This window comes from Lissotriton helveticus, chromosome 8 (assembly GCF_964261635.1).
Source record: "Lissotriton helveticus chromosome 8, aLisHel1.1, whole genome shotgun sequence".
Classification (NCBI taxonomy): Eukaryota; Metazoa; Chordata; class Amphibia; order Caudata; family Salamandridae; genus Lissotriton; species Lissotriton helveticus.
In genome coordinates, this window is record NC_136069.1 from 793,932,430 (window position 1) to 793,960,122 (window position 27,693).

A 27,693-nucleotide genomic window follows, 5' to 3' on the forward strand; every position below is an offset into this window, starting at 1 on the left:
ATGGTATCTGATGTGATCAACCATGAACGACTGCCGATGCATGCATTCAAAAAAGCTAAAAATATCAGGGATAAAGTGGTGTCCTCCTACCTAGAAACTCCGGCCCCCCCCACCCTACAAAGCATCTGGAATCTTCCCCAAGTGGTCGGACATTTCAAATGTACGAAGTGCAAAGCATGTCCACAGACAATGGAAACCAAGGTTTGGAACTATCGTAACCACACGGTTACTTTGAAATCAATGACAAACTGCAACACAAGTGACGTTATCTATGCCATTATATGTCCTTGTGACCTTGTATATATCGGACAGACAAAACAACATGTCAAAAAGCGGATTCTGCAACATTGCAGCCGGATAAGGTGCCAAACACCAGGCTCCCCCTTGGTGGAACACTTCATGTCCAAAGCCCATACCCCTGAATCCTTCAAATGGCTGGTGATTGAGAAAATTACAGTCGGACCTAGAGGTGGGAATCTGAACTCACTACTAAACGTTAGGGAGTGTAAATGGATGTACACTTTGGACACTGTCGACAATGGCCTGAATGAACTTGATGCGACTTACTCGCAATTAGCTGGACTTGTACCAGACCAGTAAGGTGTGAGATCTAAAGGTGTAGGAGATCCAAGACATGAACTCTTTTAGCACTGTACAAATTTACCCAAAGGGTCTATGATTTAGCTATGCTGGTTAAAGACTAAACTCATGAAGTGTTAATACATGAACAATCCATACCAACAGAATAATGTGTGAGATTCCCCACTGAATTTTCCTCTAGCAGAAGGTTTAGTAGGGATATGGATATGAATACTAGTACCAATATATGCTTAAATGTCGCGCATTATGACAAGTAATGTGTTACTAACAATACCATCATGTGTCTCCAAATACTTGTTGTTTTTGTTTGTATTGTCACCTCGTTTCAATTTACAAGTGCCATTGACTTTCATTGTACTAATGCCCAACGACGATCCCATGACGTCTGCCTCCCTCCAAGCGAGTGCGCTGTCATAATGTTCGTGGATTCATGCCCAGCGACGATCCCATTACGTCTGCCTCCCTTCAAGCGAGTGCGCTGTCACAATGCCCGTGGGTTCATCCGATTTTTTATGTACACCGATGTGTAAAGGCTTTCTGTGAAATACTTCTTCCAAGTGGGCTAATCCCACCTGATGTACAGACATTTGGCAAGGGATGCTCTGTTCCTCATAGTAATTAGTGTTCCTAGCCCCGCGCATGCGCCTCACGGAGTCCTCCAGTCGAGCAGCAGTCAGCGGCGGCACCGCGAGGTGCCGGGACACGCCCCATAGACACGCCCGCTACCCAGCCGGGTCTATGTCTCGGATTACGAGCGCTTGCGAGCTGTCACTCTGAACACACTGTCAGCAGTAACACAGGTACGTCTGCCCCGCTCTGGGTTGCAAATTAGCATTTTAGAACCACCGGGTTTCTGGGCTTGAGGTTTGCCTAATCTTCGGCTAGTAGCGCTTACCGTATTTTAATATACACGCTACTTCCCGCTTTGAGTAATGGAACAATGATATTCACAATAATCACCCACTATTTCCACAACGGATACCGATAGGGACCACTGTCTTTTAAGCAATAACTATTACTGTGCATGGATTACCACCAATTTAGAGATTTGGTACCTGTAATGCTGCACATACTGACGTGCGCGTGCTGTCTAGTGAGAGGGAAGTCAAGTCAGCCATCTCGGGTCTTTCAGTGACGGATGGTGGGGCTGGCACCCTCTATTTTCTTATTTACGATGAGGTCGAATTCGGAGGAGTACAGATATTCTGTGTTTTTTCAGATGGTGTAAGACATCTACACCCTGGATTGAATCGCCCGGTGGATGTAGGACGCTTGCCACACCCATTGATACACTGTTCAAGTAAGTTTGGGGACCTCCCCATGCTATGATTCGTATCCTTTGGTAAAAGACCCCCCCCCCCCCCCATATGAACAGAGAGACATGGATACTCTTTTTATCAACAGATTCTGATACCCCGTCATCTTGGACGCCTATCATTGACTTATGCTCTCTAAAGACTGGAGAACCTAGTAAGTCTTTTTCCCCCCTATTTTCCTTCTTGGGCTAGTCTACCCCTACCTGCCTGCAAACCCTTCCTAATACGAATTTATTTCCTCTATAGAACAACTCAACAGGCGCGAGTCTTAATTCAGAAGGGACATCACCCAAACGCCTGTACATGTAGGTACACCGTGATTGGTGCCCTGTTTTTTAAACTTTAAGTAATTCTATCTAGTGATACACATTTTTGTTTTCCTAGGTGCTCAATGTCACTGTTTTTAATTGTCCTGAGGAAGACCCCAAACTGAGGATTTACCCGCCCTTACCCTGGGGGTCGAAACGTCGACAACACCATCAACACATACACGCCTTATTGAAAATTTGCCAAACTTGGCCCCCGTGTATAGTGTGCTTCTAGGGAACAACATTGATCTGTAATAGGACTAGAAATGCTCTGTGAATAAGACAGAATTGTTTACAGGACACAATTCCTTTTCTTTGTCCCTTATTCTTTTCCAAACACACCCTACCCTACTTAAAACCTCCTTTCTTCTCTGACAATCACCGAGCACTAATTGAAGAACTGTACGTAATTTACCATGTATTGTATGAATATGAAATATAATATGTGTGAGACTACAGGTAATCATTGCAGAAAGCTGAATTAAATTCAGTCTAAATGATACTTAATTTGTGTGTGTACCTCTATATTTAAGTAATGGAATGTTTAATTGCTTTGTAATCGACCACCCTTTTTTATAACTTTGTACTGACCCAGGTCGATGAGGTAAGGGTTTACCCCATTATTACCTACCACTACCATAATTCAAGGGCACAATTGTTGTACAGCCCCTCTTGGGCTTTTCTAGAGTTACGCCTAGACTCCTACGTACACTGCCCCTGATCTGAATTTAAAATGGCTTATTCCATTTTATTTTCCCTCTCAACTCTCCTATCAGATACATAGGATGCAAAGAAACTCTCCTGAATTAAGCTTGCGGTTAACTAAAAAATATGAGCTCAGGCTAATGTACCTCCAGGCCACTCTGATCGAGAGTGCTGGATGACTAGTCCACAAAAAATAATAATAAAAAAGTACCTTCAGGCCACTTGTATCTCAGGTCCTATGTGGGCTCGCCAAATGTGGAAGCAGGTACTGACTATCAAAAATCAGAACAGCGAGGCTTGGCAATCAGGAACAGTTTAATCAAACAATAACAGCCGGGAATAGCAGCCACATCTCTTACAATTGCGTGCTGGTATTCAACTTGCATTAGGTACATGGCATGCTTTATACTGTACATTGGGTCCAATAAAGGGACACTTGTCCCCTTTTGGAGGGATGGAAATACTGGTACAGTGGGCCATAAATTGCGTGTTTGAGTGTTTAAATGCATGACCCTTAGAGTGGGAGAGGTGTGACGCAGTGGCCAGAGGGCTGACTCTGGAGCACGGGGCTCACGGTTCAATCGCTTATGGCAGCTCAACTCAGCATCTTGTGACTTTGGGCAATAGTTCAGTTTATCTCCCCTACAGATCCCAGCGTCTTGAAACCCTTGAGGGGCTGACATGTACGCACTATACAAATATGAATGAATTCAATATAACCCCCCCTGATAGAAGGGGCGATAAATACCAACTTGCGGTCACATTCTGAGTTTGTCCAGGCGGCCAGGTGTGTCGTGTGGGTTATCTAGGGTGAAGCTTACTATTGGGCATTGTGTGAGCTTTATTTGATGAATGCAATGACCAGCTGCTCTGGTATCGCATCCTTGGGCTGAATGCAGGCCCTCTGCTTTGTTTGTATTTATGAGTGTGTGCATCTGACTCGTTTCTTTAGGTATTACTTCCTTGGGCCCTGTATGATTTTGTGCTGCATTCTTCTAGGTGTGTTTGAGGCTTGTTCCGTATCTGATGTTTCCATCATGGGTATGCTCAGACGTGAGTCCCTTGTTCACTTTGCCACTGGATTCAAGCAAGCCGGCTGAAGACGGCTGGAATGCCAGAAACCGGTCCAGGGAAGCTTGTTTCCGGTCCAGGGAAGACATGGCTTGGCAGTTCGGGCTGGACTTTTCCCATGAGGCACAGGGTCAGACTGATTTGCATATAGCCATGTCTGAACTGGGGTGGCTGAGTGGGCTAAAGAACGGTGATGGATTTAACCCAGATCTTTTGACTAGGTGTGAGTGTTTGATTGATTCAGATGCTCCGTCCATCACCACCCCCTTTTGTACCGCTTTTGGCCGCCATAAGTGTGGCAGGGTATGTTCAGACGTGAGTCCCTTGCTCACTTTGCCACTGGATTCAAGCAAGCCGGGCTGAAGACGGCTGGAATGCCAGAAACCAGTCCTCGGAAGCTTGTTTCGGTCCAGGGAAGACATGGCTTGGCAGTTCGGACTGGACTGTTCCCATGAGGCACAGGGTCAGACTGATTTGCATATAGCCATGTCTGAACAGGGGTGGCAGAGTGGGCTAAAGAACGGTGATGGATTTAACCCAGATCTTTTGACTGGGCGTGAGTGTTTGATTGATTCAGATGCTCCGTCCATCACCACCCCCTTTTGTACAGCAATACTTGTGTGGCACAACATAGAGATAATATCCATGTGGTGACTCGCTTCTATGCACCATTCTGCTGACACCTCCAAGCCTCCATATCGGAGGTGAAATTCAGTCTTGTGGAAAAGAATACATCAACTCCAATAGTATGAGTGTCGCTTGTAATGAGTTAGACTTGAGGTCAAACGGATAAAAAAATTAAAATAGATGGAACAGTTAAAACAATCCTTTTTAGCATTAAGACTAGGAAAAAGTGATTCGGATAACTACCAGGTGTCAAAATCAGAGATAAGAAAAGGAGCAGGCAAGTACAAATAGGCATTACAGGAGGTGTAAAGCAAGAGAAGAAAGTGTTGGCAAAGCCAATAGGTCTCCTCTTTGTGACTTATTGACTTTGCCATATCTTCAAAGAGCACAATGTTTTTATGCAATATGTTTCTCACCGATGATAAACAGTGTCACCAAACAAAAGGGAAATAAAAAAAAACACAGGAGCAGAATGACACTTATGCCCAAAGCCCCTCTCGAAACCCCTCAAATCTCTGTAATGACTAAATGAGATTAAAGGACACTCCAAGAGGGGAAAGGGGAAGAGGAGATAAAGAAAAGACTGCCTTGCCTAATTTTTGGGGCTGCTATGAGTCTCCTTATCAGGCTATTTGCAGAACTTTCTTTTTGCATTAATTAGAAATACTCAAGTAATTAGAATCCTCTCAAATAGTTAACATATCAACATATCATAAGTCTGTAATTCTTTCTCTGATAATACTTGTGTGACAGGAACGACAAGGAGCCACAGGAATTCTCTGGTAAGTATTTTCACTTCACTCTTCCTGTTGCCTTGTTTAAAGTATTCTCTGTCAGGAATTCGGACTGCATATCTAGAAAGCCCTTGAGTAGCTACCACATCAGCCACCATGGCCATTGTACGCTGTTTATATATCATCCAGCCTCTATGAAGGGCGAGACCTCACGTAGTGTGAGTGTGGCCTCTCTTGACCCAAGTGACGTGTAAAGACATTGCAGAACTGCCCCTTTAAGGAGTACAAGGTACACCAATAGCACATTTGCAATGTCAAGCTGTTATATGTTAGTGTTTTTATTTTATTTCCATTGCTAAGACTATTCATTTCTGTTATTGTGTCTGCTCTGTTTTGACCACTCTTTCACGTTATTCCTTTTTCTTTCTCAAATTTTGAACAGTTCTTGTTATTCCCCCCATGGAGCCTATGCCATGAGCAAGCTTGCCCTTGTTCTGTTCACCTACCGCTTACAACATCATCTCACGGCAGAAGGAAGTTATGTGACTGCTAACGTGGTAGACCCAGGAGTGGTAAACACTAACCTATACCGAAATGTCTTTTGGGCTGGGAGAGTGGTCAAATGGATGACAGCCTGGTTGTTTTTCAAGGTATGTGACTAGTCTTTTGGTAAATCAACAACTCTATGTGCATGCTGCATAGTGCATGGGTTAATTGACTTGATCTGTGTGTGTAACTTACTAGAACTTTAAAGGTTTGTGGCCTGATAAATTGTGCTAATTACCTTGCCTAGTAATTGGGGGATAAAGTTACAAAACTCACTCAATAGATGGTATCAACGTAGAATAAGAAAGAGAGATGGTAGAGACTGGGAGTTCAGACTCTCACAGGTTCAAAGGCATGATAAGCTGCCAGAAGATGTAAAGGTATGGATGACAGTCTCTAACTGATTACTGTTCCCACAAAATGACAGAACTCTTTGAGCTGAGCAATCATAGAATGTCTTAACTTTATTGAAAAGGGTAACACAATTGACGCGAGGTTAACATAATAGTATGTATCAAGCAAGCTTGATCTTTGTATGTAACTTACAAGAGCTTTTGTAACATTTGTGGTGCGACCGGGTGAGATAATGACCTTGCCTAGTAGTCAGTGGATAAAGTTGCACCACTCATTGGATAGGTGGTATCAACATAAATTAAGAAAGAGAAATGGTAGGGATTGTTAGAGAGAAATGGAGGGCAAGAGAGATTTCGGAGTTAGAAAATCCCCAGAAATGTGTTTGGAGAGCTATATCAATTGACATTTCCATGTGTAGGGCATGAGGATTGTCTGCAGGTTAATATTTGTGCCCCCATTTTTTGCTCCCGCACATGCAATGCCACACCTTGGTTCTTTGTTTTCCCACCAACCGAAGAGGCCAGAGACCTGGAACGTTTTCCTGAATCATATTGGAAGAGAGTTTGCACAAACAAATGTTTGGTATCTGTCTTGTATGTGTATAAGACATGCATGTGCAATATATATGTTGTTGAGCACTGTACTGAAATTCTGTACAGGTGGTGGAACTTTTATTGTTTAGCATAACTGCTGCTCTAAGTCTAGCTCAATTAAACGTTCTGTGGTCGTCAGTGTAGACTGAGGTCTTATGCATGAGGAAATCCTTCACTCTGAATTATGAAGCATTCTATTAGCTAAAAAAGAACTTTGCACTGGACAAACATCTATGTTGGCAAGGGTTAATGGCTCTGCCATCAAAGTAAGCCTCAAACATGTGCAAAAGTGAAATCATATGTAAGATATGCTAATGCTAGTAATCTAGAACTTGTTTGTATCAACTTCAAAACCTCTTTATGCAATGGTGTGTTTTTTTGATCACAGTATTTTGAAAAAAGAGAGGCAGAGTCAAACATAACTGTAGAAAGTGCAGTGGAAGGAGTGCAGTCAAAGGAATTTAAGTCGTCTAGAACATACAATTTGGAACTCTTGCTCCAATGGAAACTTCTTCGACAAAAGAAAGGGGATAACATTTCTAAGTCACACTTGTTAGAAATCGGGTTGGTGGTTGTCTGGGGTATAAACCCAAGTCAAGCAGCAACCACAGCGCTAGTCAGTGTAAGAAAGAGGAAAACCCTAAATTAACCTGTGCTCACCCTCTTGTAGCTTGGACAAGAGCAATCAGTCGTAACTTTAGAGACAATGTGTAAAGGATTTGTGCAACACTTCAAACAGTAAAACAATGTAAACACCACACAAAAAGATTCCACACCAGGTTAGAAACTTAGAACTTAATTTAATATATAAAACAAGACCAAAATGACAAAAATCCAATAAGTTGAACTGGAGATATTGAATTTCAAAGATTTTAAGTAAAATAGAGTCTAGAAGCAAAAAGCGCTATTGGGGCTATCTGGTTGCGCCGGACCGGGACAAAGTAACAAGTTTAGGCCGACCGCAATGGAGCATGGGCCGGCTACAGGGAACCAGTTAGTTCCTCTGAACAATGTACTTTAATTTCTGGTTGCGAAGCGGTGCGTGGATCCGCTTTGAAGATGTGTCACTCAGCAGAGGCTTGGTTGGTTTCAAGATGCAACGCGACTGTGGTGCAAGGTCCTGATGCATTGACATAAAGGATCCTATTGCCAGGGCTTACAATTCGAAGTCTAGTATTGAAGTTGTGAGGCGCTGCATAGGCGATGCATCAGTTCTGATGTGCTGTGAAGCTGCAATGCGGAGTTTCGCTGTCATCATTGAGGCTGCATTCAACAATTGATGCAAGGAGATTGCGCCAGAAAAGGCATCACACAGTGGGGGTTCCGAAGGGGATGCATCAGCCCCAGATGCAGGAGGATGCGATGATCCAAGTATTTTGCGATGGGTCTATGCAAAAGCGATGATGCATCACTTCTGCTCTGGGATGCGCTGCTCAGCTGAGGAGATGTGTTGCTTCCGCTGGCAAGCACATTAGATCCACTTAAAAGGGTCCAGGACTCGTGTGACACCACTTGGCAGGGTAGATCCATTAATGACATAGTCCAGGTGTAGGGGTTGGAAGTCTTTTATGTCCCTTAGACTACAGATCCGAAGGTCAGCCAACTAGCTCTTGGAGTCACTCTGGGTTCTGGGGTCAAGTGGTTCAGATCCAGTCCTTCTCACCCGGCAGAGTGCAGCAGGTCAGCACATCAAAGCAGGAGTCAAACAGAGCAGCAGTCTGGCAGAGTGGCAGTCCTTCAGCAACACAGCAGCTCTTCTTCCTGGCAGACTATCCACCGGTCCAGAAATATACTGAAATGGTGGAGTCTGAGGTTCAGTACCTATACCCAGTGCCTATGAAGTGGGGTAGACTTCAAAGACATACCTTTGACGTGCTCAGAGATCCTCCCTTCCTGCTCTGGCTCTAGACTCACAACAGGGTGGTGTACAACCCTTTGTGGGTGGACGGGGCACAGCCTATTCAGGTGTAAGTGAGGCTGGGTCCAGCTCCTCCCTCCCTCCCATCCTGCCTAGTCACACCTAAGCTCTCATTGAGTGTAGCTGTCTAAGGGGAATGCACAAAGCACAGCTGTCACCCTCAGAAACATGATCAGAGACAGGCAGCTGGCACCAAATGGCTAAAGTAAGAAAATGCCAGCTTTCTAAACAGGACATTTTCAGAATTGCAATTTAAAATCCAACTGCACCATAAGTTTGGATTTTGAATTGTGATTCCAGAGACACCAGACTTGAAGGATTTCTCTCTTCCCAATTCTGAATTACACTTTATAAAATGTAATAAGTTAATCCTAATGTTATCTTAAGGGAGAGTTAGGCTCTCCAGTACTGAAAAGCGAAGTTGAGATTTTTTCACTACCTGGACACTTAAAACATAAAAGCACACGACCTCCCTTTTAAATATTTTGCACCCTGCCACCTGGGTTCTACAGGGCTTACCTTAGGGGTGACTTATATGTATAAGAAGGCAAGGTTTGGGCCATGCAAAAAGTTTCTTTTGCCAGGTCGAAATGGCAGTGTTTGACTGCACACACAGGCTCTGCAATGGCAGGCCAGAGACATGGTTAAGGGCTACTTAAGTGGATGGCACAATCAGCGCTGCAGGCCCACTTGTAGCATTTAATTTACAGGCCCTGTTTAATGTAAAGGGCCTTTTAATTTAAAGTGCCACTTTACTAGGGACTTACATGTAAATTAAATGTGCCAATTGGGTATAAGCCAATGTTATCATGTTTTAAGGTGGCAGCACAAGCACTTTTGAACTGGTTAGCAGTGGTAAAGTGCTCAGAGTCCTAAGGCCAGCGAAAATAAATTCAGCAAAAAGTAAGAGGAGGAAGGCAAAAGGTTTGGGTGGGGCCCTGCAAAAAGGGCCATATCAACATCCCTCTCTCCCCTCATTAATATATTTTTTATTTTTGAATTAAGGAAGAGAAATAACTCTTTCTTTCACTTCTTCTGGAAGCAGTTTAAATGAAAGAAAATATCTTTACAATTGAGGACAAGTTAATCAACAGCTCGCCATTCGTCCAAGCATAATCAACATATGTAGAAATATAGTCTCATATGCCACCTACATCCCTAGAAGCCCAGGTGCAGCCACATACGCCTTTGCAGTTTCATATTTTGTTAACAATAGCATCACATGTCCAGTGCATCCGCTCAAAGAATAAACATGATCCCGACTGCCCAGTGCGCCCTCCAATGTGCTGATATGAACTGAAATGTAAAATGCAGTTCCCCCATTGCCCTGCACTGGTTTGACCTTAAATGCTCAGTGAAGTCTCCCATACACAAGTTAGGGCCTCCGATGCCTTGCGTACCCCCCCTTACATTAAGTAAGGCTTTTAATCCCCAATACAGCATTTCTTGCACAGGTTTAATTTTCAAGTGGCCTGTGCAATGCCTACAGTGCTCAATGCATTTCTGAGATAAGAGTAGGACATTTTGGCAGGGCATCATATTTCTGTTCCAGCTCTTTTTTCCTAAATCATTTCTAGTCGAACTGGCTTAATTCCAGCAAGCAAACTCCCAGCATTCACTGATTAGTAAATTAAAATACAGAACTGGGAAAGTGTTGGTGAGTCAGTATGAAGTGACCTGGCACGTTTAGTAGAAAAATAAAAGAAGTGGCAGGTGAAAAAAAGACAAAGTAAGGGGAAATGCCAGAATGTGAGAGGTGATAAAAGAACTTTCAATATTGAGGATAGCACACACACTGCAGCCGACCTCAGGGCATGCAGTGAATGTTCTAGCACGCCCAGCTCCCGCCCCCGTTCCCCAGAAGCCCACGCCCCCGCCCCCGTTCCCCAGAAGCCCACGCCCCCAAGGCCCCTTCCCTTGTAGTCAGTGCTGTGTCCATGAACTGCTGTGGTTCTGACTCAGCAGCTTCCTGGCTGCACTGGAGGCTGCAGGAACAGACAGAGCTGCACCCAGCATCTGGCTGAAGAGCTAAACAATTCCCCAAAGACATTAGCTGTTGATTTACAGGTTTTACAGACTGTTCTGAAGTGGTGCTGCTGGAATACTCAAGGGCTTTTCACACTGCCACAGTGCTCGGAAGCAAATCATATCTTTGCTTTTCTGAAACAATGGACGCACAAAAGACAAGTATGTGTGTCACCTATGTGTGCCTCATAGTTGTCACACACAGGTGTGCCTATGCAAGGAGTGTCTGATGATGTGTGCAAATTATTACACCTGAGTCAGTTATAGCCCATTAAACCCTAGATGCAACAAAAACAAAATTCCACACAAACAGTTGATTTTATGGTATAAAAGCAAATGATTTATGTTATTTTTTTTCTGGCTGTTGCCCTCATATGCCATAGTATTTACATTATATGTACAGTTTGCTGTAATATTCTAGTGCCAATATTAATATAATACACACATTTTCCAAACTACTTGTGAGGGCTGCAGCTCAACTTAGAAAAGAAAGCTTAGTATGCCACAGAGACTGTGCATTGTTCTTGGGGCTCATCTAGACCAGGGTTCTCCCAAGCCTGTCTTGGATGGACCGATCCATGCCAGATTTTTTAAGATAACTACATTTATCCAAATGGGGATATGCTAAAAATCTGTCAGGGATCTGGCCCTGCTTTGGAGACCCTGATCTAGGCGCTGCGCCCGTTGACAGCTGCATAATATCCTTGTTACAGATCCTGTATCCTCAGACAGCATTTTACCTTCAGGTGACAGATATTGCCTTATACTAGTTTTGCGCATCACCCCAGTACAGCACGTTGCCATTTGCGCTTCTTCTTCACTGCCACAGAGCACAGCATGCCCTTGACATGGCTTGTAGCAATGACAACAGAACACAGTTGAATGGCTTACAACGAGATAGTCAACACAGGAATAAAGAACTGCAACCACCTCGTATACAGAACATCTCACTGCTGTTTCATTGCAAACTCAAACAACATCACCGTATGTCTATGAAGAGGTAGGGGGACTACCATTTCTTCATTTAATGAGTTTATGTTCCCAAGATTCTTTCATGTATTCTAAGAAAAGCTGAACTGTATTTATTAGGCCAGGTTCTCACAGGTTTTTGGATATGTAAACCTGACAAACATATGAAAATAGGCGTTTTGCGAGCGAAAATACACTTTGAAGTTCTACTTTTATTAGATTGTTTTGCACCTGTAAAAGGATATAGCCAAACAAGGGCTTTCAACGAGTAGTGGTGAGGAAGTGAGAAGTGAGTGTTGTAAGACGGGAATGTCTTGTAGGTGTCTGAATACCCGCAAGCTTACAGGTTTGTGGTTATTCACAAACATGTTACAATCCCTTTCGAGTCCATAAAAGGGTAGTATTTTAATCCTGTCATTGGGAAGAAAAATGGAATACACACTCAAATTTGATGAGGATTTAGAGGAAGGATTTTTTCATGGGAAAAACAAAAACAAAAGTTAGCAAGTGCATTTGCACTGACGATGCCGATTTTCTAATGCTAGATTAGAGACGTATATTAGTACATGAAGAAATTGAATTGACACATTTTTTCCAAGAGTAAACTTAGAAACTTCAGATTGCCACAGGTTTCCAGGCATACATCTAATCTATTTGAATCCCATTAAGCGATACATTTGAACCCATATAAAGGTGTAACGCTACAGGTGAAGTTTTAGGAATAACTTGAACCAGGTGAAATAGGCAAAGAGGAGCAAACCTGAGTGAAATAGTGGGATAGCATGGAACACGCAATGAACACCTCAAATTGACAATGAGCAAGAGCACTGCATTTGTGCTGTTGCATAGTACAATTTGAATGCAGCACTATGATTTCTCGCAGATACTTGCTATAATGTCTTACCTCCAGCTCTCCCAATGTCTCTTTTATTTCTATCCCTAATGCTCATGTTTTCAGAACCAATTTGCCCTTAGCGTATTGTCCAATCTCTCACTCTCTTAATGAACATCTTAGTCTCATTCTCCATCTCACCTGCACTGCTCTTTTATCTCCTTCTCAGTTTCTTCTCTCACCATCTTTCATTCTCATTTCTAGCTTTCCCAAATTTCCTTCCTTCCCCTGTCCTTCACTCTTTTTATCTCTCCAAATGTTCCCTTTTAACTCCACCTTTATCATCTAACGGCATCAATCTCTTCCATTTTTCAGTTTGCTTTCAAATGTACTTCTCGTTCTGATAGCTTGTGCTTTTTAATCTCACATCCACTGCTCTAGCTCCCGTCTTTTATACCACAGCGTTACCTCTTATTCTTTGACATCTTCCAAAGCCTATTCTCATGTCTGTATCTTCTGATATTTTTTTCTTCACTCCACTTTGATTCATATACTTTATGTCTCCCAATGAACCTCTTACCACCAACTCCATTAGACTCAATCTCTCTCCTCTATCTCTACCTTTCTTGCACTTCCCTCAATCGCACTCACTTTCCTTCTCATGTTTATCTTTATTTCTCACCCACTTTTCTTTAATCTGCAGATCATTGTCTCAGCTCTATCCAATGCATGCAGTATCTATTACATTTTTATTGATATCGTTCACCACAAATTCTTTTCAGCTGTATCCTTCTCATTTGCTTTCATCATTTAATGCCACTTTCACCCCATCTTTAGCTCTGTAATGTTAATTACATCTCTCACAGTTGCACAGCTACTTTCACCCCTACCTCATTCATTCTTTGACCCATTCTCTTCAAGAGTTCACTTGCCTATAATGTTCGAATTTTACATATGCCCACCCATGTTTCTGTCTTTAACTATTTTCCTGCATTCCTAGCTCCTCCTTTTCCTCCTATCTTTCTCTTCCCCAGTTTTCCCTTTATCCCAGTTACGTTTCCTAACTCTTCTCCCTTTCCATTTGCATACTTCCCATCTATGCCCCAATCACAGTCATCTACCTTTTCTCTCCCAGTGTGCACTTATACTGTTAAATCCTGCCCACCCTCTCTTACACTTTATCAACCTTGCTCCCTTCTTCTCTCTCTTTTGTTGTCAGCCTCTTGCAATCTCACATTCCCTCTCATGGTATCTTTCGCATGTTTTTCCTCCACTCTTTCATTTTCTATAAAAGGCTTTCTTTTCCGTAGCTTTCTCTATCCATTTTATTTCTTCTCCCTCTCTGCTATTTCCTTTCTATTTATACATTGTAATGTACCATTTATTTCTCTCTCTCTCTGTTTTTCTTCCTGGTCTTTCATTTCTTTTTCCTTTCTTAAGCCTCACGTTTTGTTCATTTTTCTCTCTTCCATCCCTTCACTTTCCCTTAAATTCCATAACCTTTTTCATATGATCTAATTCGACCAAGGACATTCATTTTGTTTCTTTCTCGTTCTAGTTCGTGCCTCCATTTCTTTTTCTTCCTTTTATATCGTCTTTTTCTTTCCAATCCTCTTCTTTTTTGTCACCCACTTTCTTTTCAATGCCTTCCATTTCCACGTTCTCTTTCTGTCCCTGTATTGTTGCTATTATCTCCTTCCTTATGCGTTTACTTAAATTTCCTCTACATTTTCCATGTTCTTACTTTTTCACCCAGATTAATCCTTTGCTCTTCATCCACCTCTGTTGTGTCAATATCTTCCACAGATTAGTTATGCTGCTCTGCTTGAGTGCTGAGATCGGAGATGAGTGGGAGCCATAGGGATTATTTTATCCCTTATAATAGGATATAGTAGCAAAGACAGCAATAGAGCACCTTTCTCTCCTAGGGACCAGTTGGAGAATAAGCAACAGCAGTGCAATCTCCCTTTCCATAGAACATGCCAAAAGCGGAGAAAAACTCACAAAACAGAAACACCGTAGGCAGCACCTGGCTGGAAACTGAGTGAACACCTCCAACTCCCACCACCATGTATGACATCTTCAGCAAGTGCTGTTGCTTTATCCTACATAAGATGGCTTTTAAAGATATTCTTTATAAATTCAAAATCAAAACTACGAGACACAGACACAATTGATAGATTTTATATCACTTCTTTATTATATGATGGTTTTATTTTATCTGTATTGCTAACTTATTTACTTCCAATAAACTTTCTTTTGGGCTAAAAAAAACTACGAGACACAGAATTTAAACTGATTTTGGCTCAAAAAGGTTCTAAGCTGCTGAAGGCAATACAAAGGACCCGAGGCTAGTTCCAAGCTCCATGTGTACATTCAGCAACTTTGTGAATTGTGCCTGGAACCAGTCCTTAAAAGCAACATTTGAACTGCAAAACTGAACAAAGGTTCTCTCTTACCCTCATTTATACACGGCCAACGATCCACATATTTTATGTTATCCGCTCGTGCTGTCTTTCCGTTTCTGCGTGAGGGAATGATGCTTTGGTGCTGTATCTATGAACGCCACATTTTTTTGTTAAGATGTGGTTTTCTGGCATTACAGTTCCCCCCTCAGTATAATATGCAGATTTTGTCTGCATCTGATGCTGGAATCAGTTGTACTAATGAATATTGACACATGCAATATTGTGGTACAAGAATATCGAGGACAGAATCTCCCGGGGCAAATATATAAAAGTAAGCATGTTTTCTAAAATCGCTTTATCTTTTTTTAATCTGACAGTCTTCAGCTGTTAGGTGTGAGTAGCAGAATGCAGTCATAGTGGTGTTCGTGTTCTCTATACCTTGAACAGGCTGCATCTGGCGCGTTGTACCATCTGTGCCCTGGTGCCACTGCACCTACTGCCCTAATGATAGTTGTTCCAAGTGCTACATGTCAGGAGCAGGCTGCAGTTGTCTCCTCATCCCCCTGTGCTCCAGTACCACTGCGCCTGCTACGCTACTAAAAGCGGCAACCCTGTGCTCTGTGTTCTGGGTGCTGTTAGATCGCCACCACGCTGTGTCCTGGTGGCACTGCACCTGGTGCTCTACTCATTAGCAGCACTCCTGTGCTGTGTGCCAGAAGCAGTCTGCTTTTGCCTCTTCACCCTGCCTAGGTCCTTGTGCAACGCACCCTCTGCACTACTGAAACGGGGACTACTATGCTGTATACTAGGAGCAGGCTTCTGTGGCTCTTCACCCCTCCTGTGCCCTTGTGCTGCGCTCCTGTGCTCCATGCTGCGAGCATGGTTTAGTACAAGCCTCAGTGCACAAACTGAAAGAAAGTCATTTTTTATCTATGTACCACTGGTTTAACCCGTTAAGTGCGGCGCACGTTCAGCGGACGTCGCTTGCACTACCTCGGTAGTGCTGCGCACGTCCGCTGAACGCCGCGGCCCCGTCCGCGCAACAGAACGTTCCGCACCAGCGCAGAACGTTCAGCGCAGCGGAGGGGTTAAACCAGCTTGTTTATTAACAATGGGGCCTATTTACAAACTGCATTCTGTAGTATGTTACCTTGTACTACAGTAGCACTACTAACGTACTACAATATGCTATTCACTAACCTATGTGCAAAATTCTACACCTCTATCTCTCCAATCTTGCTGCATGCATCCCAGGACACACATAGGTAAGAAATGTGGGGAGCTGACAGGCAAAAGCTGGAAAATGAGGAATGATTATTACTAAAGGGGATGTGTTTTGGGACGAATAAATAGGATTAAGGGAGGACAAGGAAGGGGCTTGGAGCGTGACATGCACTGAACCACTAAAGAGTAAACCAATTGCTATTCACAAAGTGCACTTCTATAGTTACTACAGTCAAAATGGACCCAACACAGTCTTAAATATACCCCAGCTCAGAGCTTGGGTAAGTCCAGTATAACAGCGGTCATTTGCCTTATGTATACCGCAATTCCATCAAGTATGTATGAGGGTGTCAGAGACACATCAAGTGCTCTACTATTGGATTAAAGTATTGCAAAAGCATGGTTCATTAGACCAGCAAAGGAGATATGATACTTTTAAAATCAAGCTTAACAGCGATCTTCAGGATTCACTCAGTGCATTTAAATTGAGCTTATTTTAGTAATCTTTTCAATCCAAAGCACAATGGAATCCGCTGTGACGCACAAAGTTGTGGCTGGCTCTCAGCTATCCAATTCTGCATCTCTTTTAAATGAAGCAAAGCACTTAAAATTAGCAGGTACAAATGGAAAGTTACCCAAGGACCCCAGGCATACAGGGTTGCAGGACCTGGCATAATAGGTTCTGCAGGGCCTCTTCTAATGCCCACAACCATAGCAGACTAAACATTAAAAAAACAGAAAGAGACCTTTCCTTCTTCAGACCTTAAGATGTATCTCCTCTAATCTTCAGATGTCCTGCACAAGATGTTTATCTGAGAGGTGCAGCAGAAAGAAACTTAAAGTAGTTCTACTAGTTGAGATGTCAATCTAGTGCCAGAATCGCACAACGTGCACCCAGACAACCAGGGATCAATCTTGGCTTCCCCACTTGACCAAACTATGTGATTGAAGGCACATATTTTATTTCAGCATGCCTCCTTTTTATTCATAATTGCTTATGAGAACATCAGAAATACATGAGTTCAGGATAAGGATTGTACAAAAACATCTCTTTTTTTTGTTTCAATAGACTATAATTTTGCTCTATATATATTAAGAATTTAGGACACATATAGGTTGCACATGACAACTTGCTAGGCTCTTAGTCAGTCCTTAATTATTTGAGCCGGTAGGTTCAAGTAGGGCCACTGGCACTCATTTTTGGGGATCAGCACTTATTTTTCCTCATCAGGCTCTCCTCAGAGCAAGAGAGGGAAAAAACATGCAAGGGGGAAAGAGGAAAAGGGAACAAAAAATGTTAGAAAGCAGTACCTGGCTAGAGTGAGATAAAAAGGCACGGAGTGTCTGTTCGTGGATTAAAGAGGCATGAGATGGAATCAAGACTACACAGACTTGGTATTCAGCACCCTGACATTCAGTAGCACAAGTTGCAGACTTTTGAGCAAATTTTTGGGCCCCAGCACTTATTCTTTCAATTCAGGAGGTGCCCTTAGTTTACTAATGGCATTGTCATCAGGGTGGGCGTGGGGAAGGGATGATTGTTACTAAGTTCATATTGAAATACTATTACTTTTAATAAATTCCTCTCTATGCAGTGATATCATCTGATGTACTAAGGTGAGACGCTTCCGGGTCTCGTGGCTCAGTGGACTAAAGCAGCCACTGCAGGGGCCTGTGTTCGACCTCATCGTCACAGGTTCAAATCCCGGCGGGTCCATTCAGCCTTTCATCCATTTGGAGAAGTGTGGCTCAGGGGTTAGAGGCGGCAGACCCGGAAGCTGAGATCGGTCCTGGACCGGGGTTCAATTCCCCGCCTCGGCGGGTCTTGGGCTAAAAATTCCACGGACTCGATAATTCTCGCCCCGGTGCCTCCTCGACTCACGGGTTCACACTCTGCGACTCTGGGCAATAGCTTGCTTAATCTCCACAACGGCCCCTCGCGGCGGGATGCCTGACTTTCACCTTGTGGACACCCTGCCGGGGTTTCTCACAGGGGAATACGAGGACGGGTTCCCTAAGCAAGCGCCAGGATGCCCTTTGGGTGACAGGTTTGCGCTATATAAGTACACCTACATTTACACATTTACATTTGAGGTCGATAAAATGAGTACCATTGAGGTGGGTAACAATAAACATCTATTATTCAGCGCCAGAACACCTTCGGGTAATTTACAAATACACCTGTAATGTTATGTTATGTATTAACGAAAAACACTTAAAAAAAATGTTGAAGACTTTATCACTTGTTTGTTGCACGTGTACATGCCAAACATTTTTATTGTTTGGCTTCTGGACAGACTGTTAGAGGCAAGCCAGATCTCTGACTCAGCTCTACCCATTTGTTTGTTGGCTGCCTACTATGATCAATTGTTTAATTCATGGGAGAAGGTGTTTGTCTTTGAAGTACACCACTGGTGGTGAGAAATACTGGTTCTTAAAGTAATGGAAGATTTATCGGTTTTAGGTCAATTCCAACAGTGGGGTTTTTTGTTTTTTTTAAAACTTGTGGAGGGGTGATCTATGTAAGCTGCTTTATCAGGGGAAAGTTTTCAGTATTAAATACAAATCTTAAGACGAGGCATATTGTGTGCATGTTTTGCACCTCAGTGTGAAGGGGTAAGTACCTGTGTTCTTTGTCAGGTAGCATAGCAAATGAGATGTATATCTAGTAGATGAGAAGATACATTTGTGAGGTTCAACTCTATTATTATTTGGGTTAGAGGATGTTTTTGAGGTGTACCTATTTGGGCAGTTGCAGCTGAAGCCAATTCAGTGTGAGCTGCATCTCGGCTAGTTCTGTATCTCATTGAGGCAATAATAAGTACACCTGTGGGGGAGCAATACCTGGGTTAGGTCTAGTTTTTTGGGAGGAATGACTATCATTTTTTGGGTGAATTATTCAATATATTCATAATTTGTGTGAAGTGTAAAACTTTGCTTACAGTCTTCGGCCCGGCAGTGTCTGCTAAGTTCAGATGTTGGGAGCAGACACAGTCATAGGTAGCAAATGGGGGGAGTATCTGAGTAAGATTGAACTCTTTATGGGTGTCTTTTAGAGAGATACAGTTCTTTAGGGGTATTATGTGCAAAGAGCTATGCTTCTGGTTGGGAGATTATCTGTAACTCAATTTAAAGTGAAGGTCCATGGAGTTAGTGTTAAGTGCAGTTCATTCGGAATGGCGGTATCATTGAGTGAAGGTTAATTGTGTGAGCAATGGTGAAACAGCTTGTAGTGTAGATCCCTGAAGGCACTTCTCTTAGGGAAGCACCTGGATAAGTATTGTACTGTAGGCGCTCTGTATAGCACTTATTAGCCCTTTGTGGGACACATAAGTGCGTAACCCACACAGAGAGCAAGCTACACCATGTAGGGTGTGTGGTTGCGAGGGTGTTTTTGTTTTGAGTCAACATGGGAAACATTTTCAAGTAATGGGTGATGATCACCAAGGTGCGGTTATTGTGTTATGGGACGCTGCGCCTGGCAGTGTGAAGGAGAAATGTATGTGAGAGATAGTCGCTCAAATTATAATTGTGATAAGGACTAATGAGTTTATCCACAGGGGCAATGGAATGCTGTGTGCCTATACACCAAAAAGAGAGTAAACTGGAAAAGGCCCAGTAATCCATGTGGCACTCATTGGAGAACATCCAAACTTTAAAGTTGACCAAAGTTTGCTATATTATTTACACAGGATAAACGAAAAATAGCGATTCCCCCAATCCGCTTCAGTTTTTAAACTATTAGAGCACTCAATGAAAAACGAATACATCCGTGCCTTTACCATCTACTTGCAATCACCATCCACAACACAGCAATCTCTCCTCTTACTGGTTGACTTTATGCTTGAACTTTTACACTGCACAGCACTCTACAGCTTTTTGTCTATGTTTGTGCTATAGAAATACCACATACATACATACACATATGCTTGTGAAACATTTTGTTTACTTACAGGGGGCTTAGAGGCCTCTCATTGCTTGGCTTCATTGTCACTCTCATTTGTTTGCTTTTCATAGGTTGGCACATGTGGCATTCACTTCCACTTCTTGTGTAATCCCTCCCTAGAGCATTGCCCAAATACGTATATCCTTCCACTGCCCCCTTAATTGGGTGATGCATTTTCCTTTTTGTGTAATCACTCAACCAGAGTTCATGTCTTTTCCTGCAGTCTCCCTCGTGTACTCATTCTCAGTTTCGCTTTGGGCCCCCCCCACCATCAATGTCACTTTGCCCTACGTGTTACTTGCCCTCCCCACTGCCCTTGTTATTGTTGCCCCCACCCACTGTCCGTGTTGTTGCTCTCCCTCCTACCATCTCCCACCCCACCCACTACCCATGTTGTTGCTTGTCATCACCTGCTGCCAATGTTTTTGCTGCCCATCCCACCTCACCCGCTGTCCTTGTTGTTGCTTTCCCCAACCCGCTCTCCGTGTTGTTGCTCTCTCTCCCCTGAGTGTTGTTGCAAACCCTTCTGCCCCACACACTGTCTGTGTTGTTGCTCTTTCTCCCCTCCAACCTCCTACCACTGTTTTCCCTCCTATGCTCACCCAGCAATAAACAAAACAAGCATTGGAAATGCAATAGGTGTCGCAATTGCTTAATTTAGAGCTATTGGCGTTGTAAGTGACAATGCGAGACTTAAAAGGTGCAGAACAATGGAGTGAAAACCCGCTCGCCTGGCAAAAGGCGGCAGACAAATTAGAATGGAGCAGATACGCATCACCAGTTCGATAAAAAATGAGGTTCTGGTCGAAAAAAGTTAAATATTATTTTCACGTACAAAAGGATGCAAATTTTCCTGCAAAGCACTGGTAACAGCTATGTTTTAAAATTTAAAAATGACATAAAAAGATGGATAACATATAAGCATGAAAAATGATGCTAGACGATAAGCCTGAATAAATGTATTTATTTATTTATTTATTTCAATTTATATAGCGCATTATCACCTATAGGTCTCTAAGCGCTTGTACGTGGAAACACCGGACATTACAGAAACAGGCAACCAGCTTATAACACGCCCCATGCATCTTGAAAAAGCACCGTTTTTAGCATCCGACGAAACGGCAGTAGATTAGACTCCTTCCGAAGGTGCAATGGCAGTTTGTTCCAGACTGCCGGAAGAATGGTCGAAAAGGCACGTCCGCCCAAGGTGGACAGGCAGAAGCGAGGGCTGACCAAAAGAGTATCCTCTGATGAACGCAATGTCCTCCCAGGAGTGTACCGAGACAGTCGGGGTTTGATGTAACTGGGCGCATTGCCATATACTGCCTTGTGCGAGATGCATAGACCTTTAAACATTACCCTCTGCCTAATGGGGAGCCAATGTAGTTGGCGCAGGAGAGGCGAAGCATGCGTACTCCTGGGTTTTAAAAAAATCAGTCTAGCGGCATGGTTCATGACTATTTGCAGTCTTGAAAGTTGTTGCATTGGAAGCCCGACATAAAGGGCATTGCCATAATCCAACCGTCCTAGGATCATTGCGGACACCACGCTCCTTAAGGTAGAAAAAGACAACAGTTGGGAGATTTTACAAAGTTGCATAAGGAGGCCGATGCATGTGCCCACCACAGAAGACACTTGCTTCTTCATAGACAAATTACCAACAATGTGGATGCCCAGACTTTTCACCACGACTGCCGGTACTGGAGTCCTACCCAACTCCTTGGGCCAGAAGCGATCGTTCCAAGGGTTGCCCGAGATGGTGATAGGCAGCACCTCTGTTTTATCTGGATTAATCTTCAAGGAGTTGGTGGACATCCAGTTGATTGTAAACTTTAAGATGTTATGCTGCCTGGCTTGGGCTCCTGGCAAATCCTCAATTTGGATGATAATCTGTGTGTCGTCAGCATAGTTGTATATCTGACAATCCATCTGATTAAGAGCTGAAATCAGTGGCTGCAAATAGATGTTAAAAAGGAGCGGTGAAAGAGCAGAGCCTTGCGGAACTCCACAGGTTATGGCCGCTGCTGTAGATACTAGGTCTGACAACTGAACCCTCTGCGATCTTCCCTACAGGAATGAAGTTAGCCAGCCTAGTGCGGTGCCCCCGATGCCCAGATCTCTCAGACGCTTCAACAGTTGACTGTGACACACCGTGTCAAAAGCGGCGGAGAGATCAAGGAGCACTAGGGCACCGGGGATCTTCTTGTCAGCTCTGCATCTTAGTTCATCCAAAATGGACAACATCACCAGCTCCGTGCTGTGATGTATCCGGAAGCCAGCCTGATTTTGCTCTAACAGATCATTTGTCTCCAGATGTTTCAAAAGATGCGTCAGAACATGCTGCTCAACCACCTTAGCTAAGAAAGGTAGTTGGGAGATGGGCCTAAAGTTCTTTAAATTTTTGACATCCGCCCCTGGCTTCTTAAGCAGCGGGATCAGCCGGGCCTCTTTAAAAGTAGTCGGAACCTGTCCTGTCACCAATGACCTGTTTAGGAGAGCAAGGACGTCCTCCTCTATCCCTGACATAGCAAGCTTAAAAACTCTAGGAGGGCAGGGATCCACCTGAGAGCCTGACTACACTCTCTCCACTAAGCTAGCTAACATCTCCTTCGTAATCAAGGGCAAAGTGTTCAGGGAATAGAGGACCTCAGGGATGGCTGACATAATTTGTAATGGACAGTCGAGGATTGGGGTGCGAGAGATTTCAATCAGGAGATCTTCAATTTTACTCGTAAAGAAATCCTGAAAGTTCTGACAGTCCTCCTGCGAGAACTCAGGCTTCTTCTCTTTATTATTCCTCAGTTCCGTGACTACCTTAAAAATTTCTTTCTGCGGATCTCGGGCTGTCGCAATTCTGGTCTCAAAAAATTCCGATTTTCGAGCCAGAATAGCCTTTTTATAAAGTGCGAGCTCCTGCACATATAAACTCTGTGCATTCATATTATAGTCCCTCCGCCAGGCTCTCTCCGCTTTCCGTAGAGCCTGCTTCTTAATTCTCAGAGTATCGTTAAACCAAGGTGCCCCCACCCCTTTGTCCATGAGTTTCACCTTTTTAGCCGGCGCAACGACGTCAATGGCTTTCTTTAATTTGTCAAATAACTTTTGACTAACAACCTCTATGTTCTCATTGATTGTATTTGATACGGTGGAATTTAGTAAATGACCAGCCAGCTCTTCCTCATTTATATTATTCCACCTCCTCACCATTTTCCACGCCGCCCTGGGTTTTCCACCACATTTATGGGCCACCCTCTGGCCCCTAATTAAATAGTGGTCCGACCAGACACACGGCGTAGTAACAACCTGACTTGGTGCTGGATCCGTCGTCCATACCAAATCTAAGGTGTGGCCTTTGTCGTGCGTAGGGCCGATCACTTGTTGAACCATGCCTAGGGCCATTAAAGCCACTTCTAGATGGTTAGCTTGCCCTTCTTTAGGGGATATCTCCCAATGGAAGTTAAAATCTCCCATCACCATCAGATTCTTGTAACGAGATCTAAGGTCATGGGCTACCTCCACAAAAAGATCCATAAACGCTGGTTTGGCCCAGGGAGGGCGATACACCAGTAGGATCACCAGGCAATTGGTGCCCACCTCAAATTTCACTCCTAAGACGTCTGCGCCGCCTATACTTTCAGCACAAACTCTTTCCGCCCTCCAACGACTATTGTGGAGGAGAGCAACCCCACCTCCTCTGTTTGTGCCCACACGATTTTGACAAATAGCCATAAAATTTGGAGGGAGGGAGGCCACCACATCCGGGGTAGAGGATTCCTCAAGCCACGTTTCCGTGACCCCAAGGATATCAACCTCCCCGTCCTGTAGTAGCGAAAAGATTTCCAAATTGTGCTTCTGTAATGATCGAGTGTTTAAAAGCCCATAGTTCAAAGTCATGTCTACATTCCTTTTTCCCCTCCCCTCCCGTACCCGCAAAGATTTAAGCAGCCCTTCCTGGCGTAACAGAATCAGACATTCCTGGCTAAGCTGCATATCCCCCTGGTGGAGCTTCATCAGTGCAGCTCTACTATACCTAATGGTTTGGCCAGGGGTTGTGGCCCCTGGTCCCGGTTGGTCGTGGATGGGCATAGATGGGCTCGCCTCTGGCGAGCCTCCAACGCTGCCGCTGCGCGCATGCGCTGCACGCTTGCATATGGCAGGTTTAAATAGGCGTCTTAGGTGTCTGTCTGACAGCTAGAATGCTGCCCCAAGATGGCGCCCACCAGACGTCCCAACTATCCCCAAGATGGCGTCCCAGGAATGATCGTGACTGTGGCAAGAGACCCGCTAAGCAGCGGTGTAGATACAATTAAAGTGCAGGTAAGCGGGGCATTCAAAAGTAAAATGATGTTCAGTGAAAATGGTAACCCACCAAACACCTATTAAAATACAAATTCCTAAAAGCAAAATTCCTCGCTAAAGAAGCTGCGCGATGCGCTAAATATCAGAGCCTTAGCCTTAGCAGGTTCAGTGTTACCTTATACAGGACCAGCCCGCAAATGAAGGCGTCTTAAATAGGCGTCTTAGGTGTCCGTCTGACAGCTAGAATGCTGCCCCAAGATGGCGCCCACCAGACGTCCCAACTATCCCCAAGATGGCGTCCCAGGAATGATTGTGACTGTGGCAAGAGACCCGCTAAGCAGCGGTGTAGATACAATTAAAGTGCAGGTAAGCGGGGCATTCAAAAGTAAAATGATGTTCAGTGAAAATGGTAACCCACCAAACACCTATTAAAATACAAATTCCTAAAAGCAAAATGCCTCGCTAAAGAAGCTGCGCGACGCGCTAAATATCAGAGCCTTAGCCTTAGCAGGTTCAGTGTTACCTTATACAAGCCTTATAAATTTACTTTTATTGAAACAAATTGCGTTTGCTATAAATTGTTCGAGAGGTTTCTGTAGAGAGCCGTTCGCACCTGAGTGAAAAAACGTAATTTGCCGATGGCCGGAAATACTCCGGGAGACCTTCGTCTGCCCGGAACGAGAGGTTTTCTACAGGCGCGATTTGGATTCAGCGGCACAAAGGGCCATAATTGTAAAGTCATCATCCTTGTGTGATGAAATGAATAAGAAGCTTGCAGATCTAAACCACCAAATGAAAGATTCTGAGACAACTTAACACCAAACTAGCATATGTTAACTAATACTATGTTGTTTACCTGGGAAATTGCCAACCTTCAGTTTGTAATTAAATAAAAGGTTTTTTGTATTTTCCTTTAGTATTTATTTCAAGTGCCATACATTAGTAATTGTTAGACGGGGACCCTGAGGGTCGGCCGGATACCGAGGGAGAGATCCCCGAGGGGGACCGTCTCCGGCGATCGTACAGACAAGTACCCTCCCTCCCCACAAACAGGCACCACACCAAGTCGAGTTCAAGGCTTTATATAAGGTTCTTAAGGCAAGGATATCAGCGATACAGGATAACTTGGACCCGGGGGTCCTCTCACTTCTAGTCTCTGTAGGGAAAGGGGGTAGCGGGACAGTCTTGGTACCGGATCGGTACAGGTAGTGGTAAAAGGCGAGCTCACAATCCTCGAGCTGGAGGGTCTGTGGATCGGGCCGCGGCAGCGCCAGCAGGCCAAGGTGATAGTCTCATAAAGCAGAGGGCCGCGGCAGCGCCAGCAGGCCAAGTCGATTGTTTCACGAGGCAGAGGGCCGCGGCAGCGCCAGCAGGCCAAGACGATGGTTTCACGAGGCAGAGGGCCGCGGCAGCGCCAGCAGGCCAAGACGATGGTTTCACGAGGCAGAGGGCCGCGGCAGCGCCAGCAGGCCAAGACGATGGTTTCACGAGGCAGAGGGCCGCGGCAGCGCCAGCAGGCCAAGACGATGGTTTCACGAGGCAGAGGGCCGCGGCAGCGCCAGCAGGCCAAGACGATGGTTTCACGAGGCAGAGGGCCGCGGCAGCGCCAGCAGGCCAAGACGATGGTTTCACGAGGCAGAGGGCCGCGGCAGCGCCAGCAGGCCAAGACGATGGTTTCACGAGGCAGAGGGCCGCGGCAGCGCCAGCAGGCCAAGACGATGGTTTCACGAGGCAGAGGGCCGCGGCAGCGCCAGCAGGCCAAGTCACGGATGAGTTCTTCTCGGGTCTCTCGACTCCAGGATACAACTGCCTTCCTGGTCTGGCCCTGCCCCAGTTATAGGTCTGGTCCCCTTTGATGTCCGGACCCTCGCGCCTGGGGGCCGGGAGGTCCGGGATGAGGGAGTCCAGACACCCAGCAGGGGGGTGGAGCCAGCGCCCAGGCGGCCTGGGGTGATCGACACCTGGCGGAGGAGAGCCGTTGACGATTCCTTCTCCCATTGACTCGCCAAGTGATCACTCTGCCTCCTGGGAGGATGGTGGGGCCTCGATGTCGGGGCCGGCCGGGCCCGGGGTTAGGGTCGAGTTGAGGCCACGCGGCCTCGTGCTGCAGTGCCCCAAGATGGCGGCCGGGTCGATGTCGTGGGGTAGATGGTGACCCGGGCCAGCTGGGTCCGGAGCTGGTGTCTTGTAGTGGAGGGACTGCAGGGTACTTCGGGTGGTCGTTTGTGGACTCTGGCTGGGGATGCAGGGAGAGCCAGGGTCCTGGTCCCATTGCGGGGAGGGGGGACAGCTCGAACATGCGGCCTGTCCAACATGCGTCCCCCCCAGCTGAAGGCGGGGAGAGTCAGCCATCTTCCTGGGGACTCTCCTCGCTGAGGCGGAAAAAGCGTGACAGGCCGTCGGCGTTGGCGTGGTCCTGGCCTGGACGATGTTCCACCGTGAAGTCCATCCCCTGCAGGGAGATGGACCAGCGCAACAGCTTCGGGTTCTCCCCCCGCATTTGCATCAGCCATTGCAGGGGTCGGTGGTCTGTTTGCACCCGGAAGTGGGTGCCGAAGAGGTATGGCCGGAGCTTCTTGAGTGCCCAGACTACGGCGAAGGCCTCCCTCTCAATGGTGCTCCAGCGCTGTTCTCGGGGCAAGAGGCGTCTGCTGATGAAGACCACCGGATGGTCGACCCCTTCGGTGTTGAGTTGGGAGAGGACGGCCCCCACACCATGATCGGAGGCGTCCGTCTGCACAATGAATTCCCGGCTGTAGTCGGGAGCCTGGAGCACGGGGGCCGTGCACATGGCGGTCTTTAGCTTCTCGAAGGCTGATTGGCAGTCCGGGGTCCAGTTGACGGTTTTGGGGCTCTTTTTGGAGGTGAGCTCTGTGAGGGGCCCCACGATGCTGCCATAGTCCTTCACGAACCGCCGGTAGTATCCGGTGAGCCCCAGGAAGGCCCGGACCTCCGTTTGGCTCGTAGGGGGTTGCCAGGCCTGGATGGCAGCAATCTTGAGTTGGAGAGGGGCCACCAGCCCGCTTCCCACTTGGTGTCCCAGGTAGGTCACGGACCCTTGGCCAACTTGGCACTTGCTGGCCTTGATGGTGAGCCCGGCTTGCTGGAGGGCGTGTAGAACCTCCCGCAGGTGGCGGAGGTGGTCGGTCCACTGGTGGCTGTACACAGCAATGTCGTCCAGGTAGGCGGCGCTGAAGTCCTCCAGGCCCGCCAGTACC

The 27,693-nt window shown here is 45.3% G+C and overlaps 1 protein-coding gene across 1 annotated transcript in view; it reads left to right on the forward strand.

The window, feature by feature from the left end:
* DHRSX (dehydrogenase/reductase X-linked) overlaps positions 1 to 27,693 on the forward strand; it is a 984,710-nt gene that overhangs the window by 849,050 nt on the left and 107,967 nt on the right. Inside the window, exon 6 of the mRNA XM_078657613.1 lies at positions 5,804 to 6,011. Coding sequence (XP_078513739.1) covers positions 5,804 to 6,011 — 208 coding nt within the window. The remainder of the gene's footprint in view (positions 1 to 5,803; positions 6,012 to 27,693) is intronic.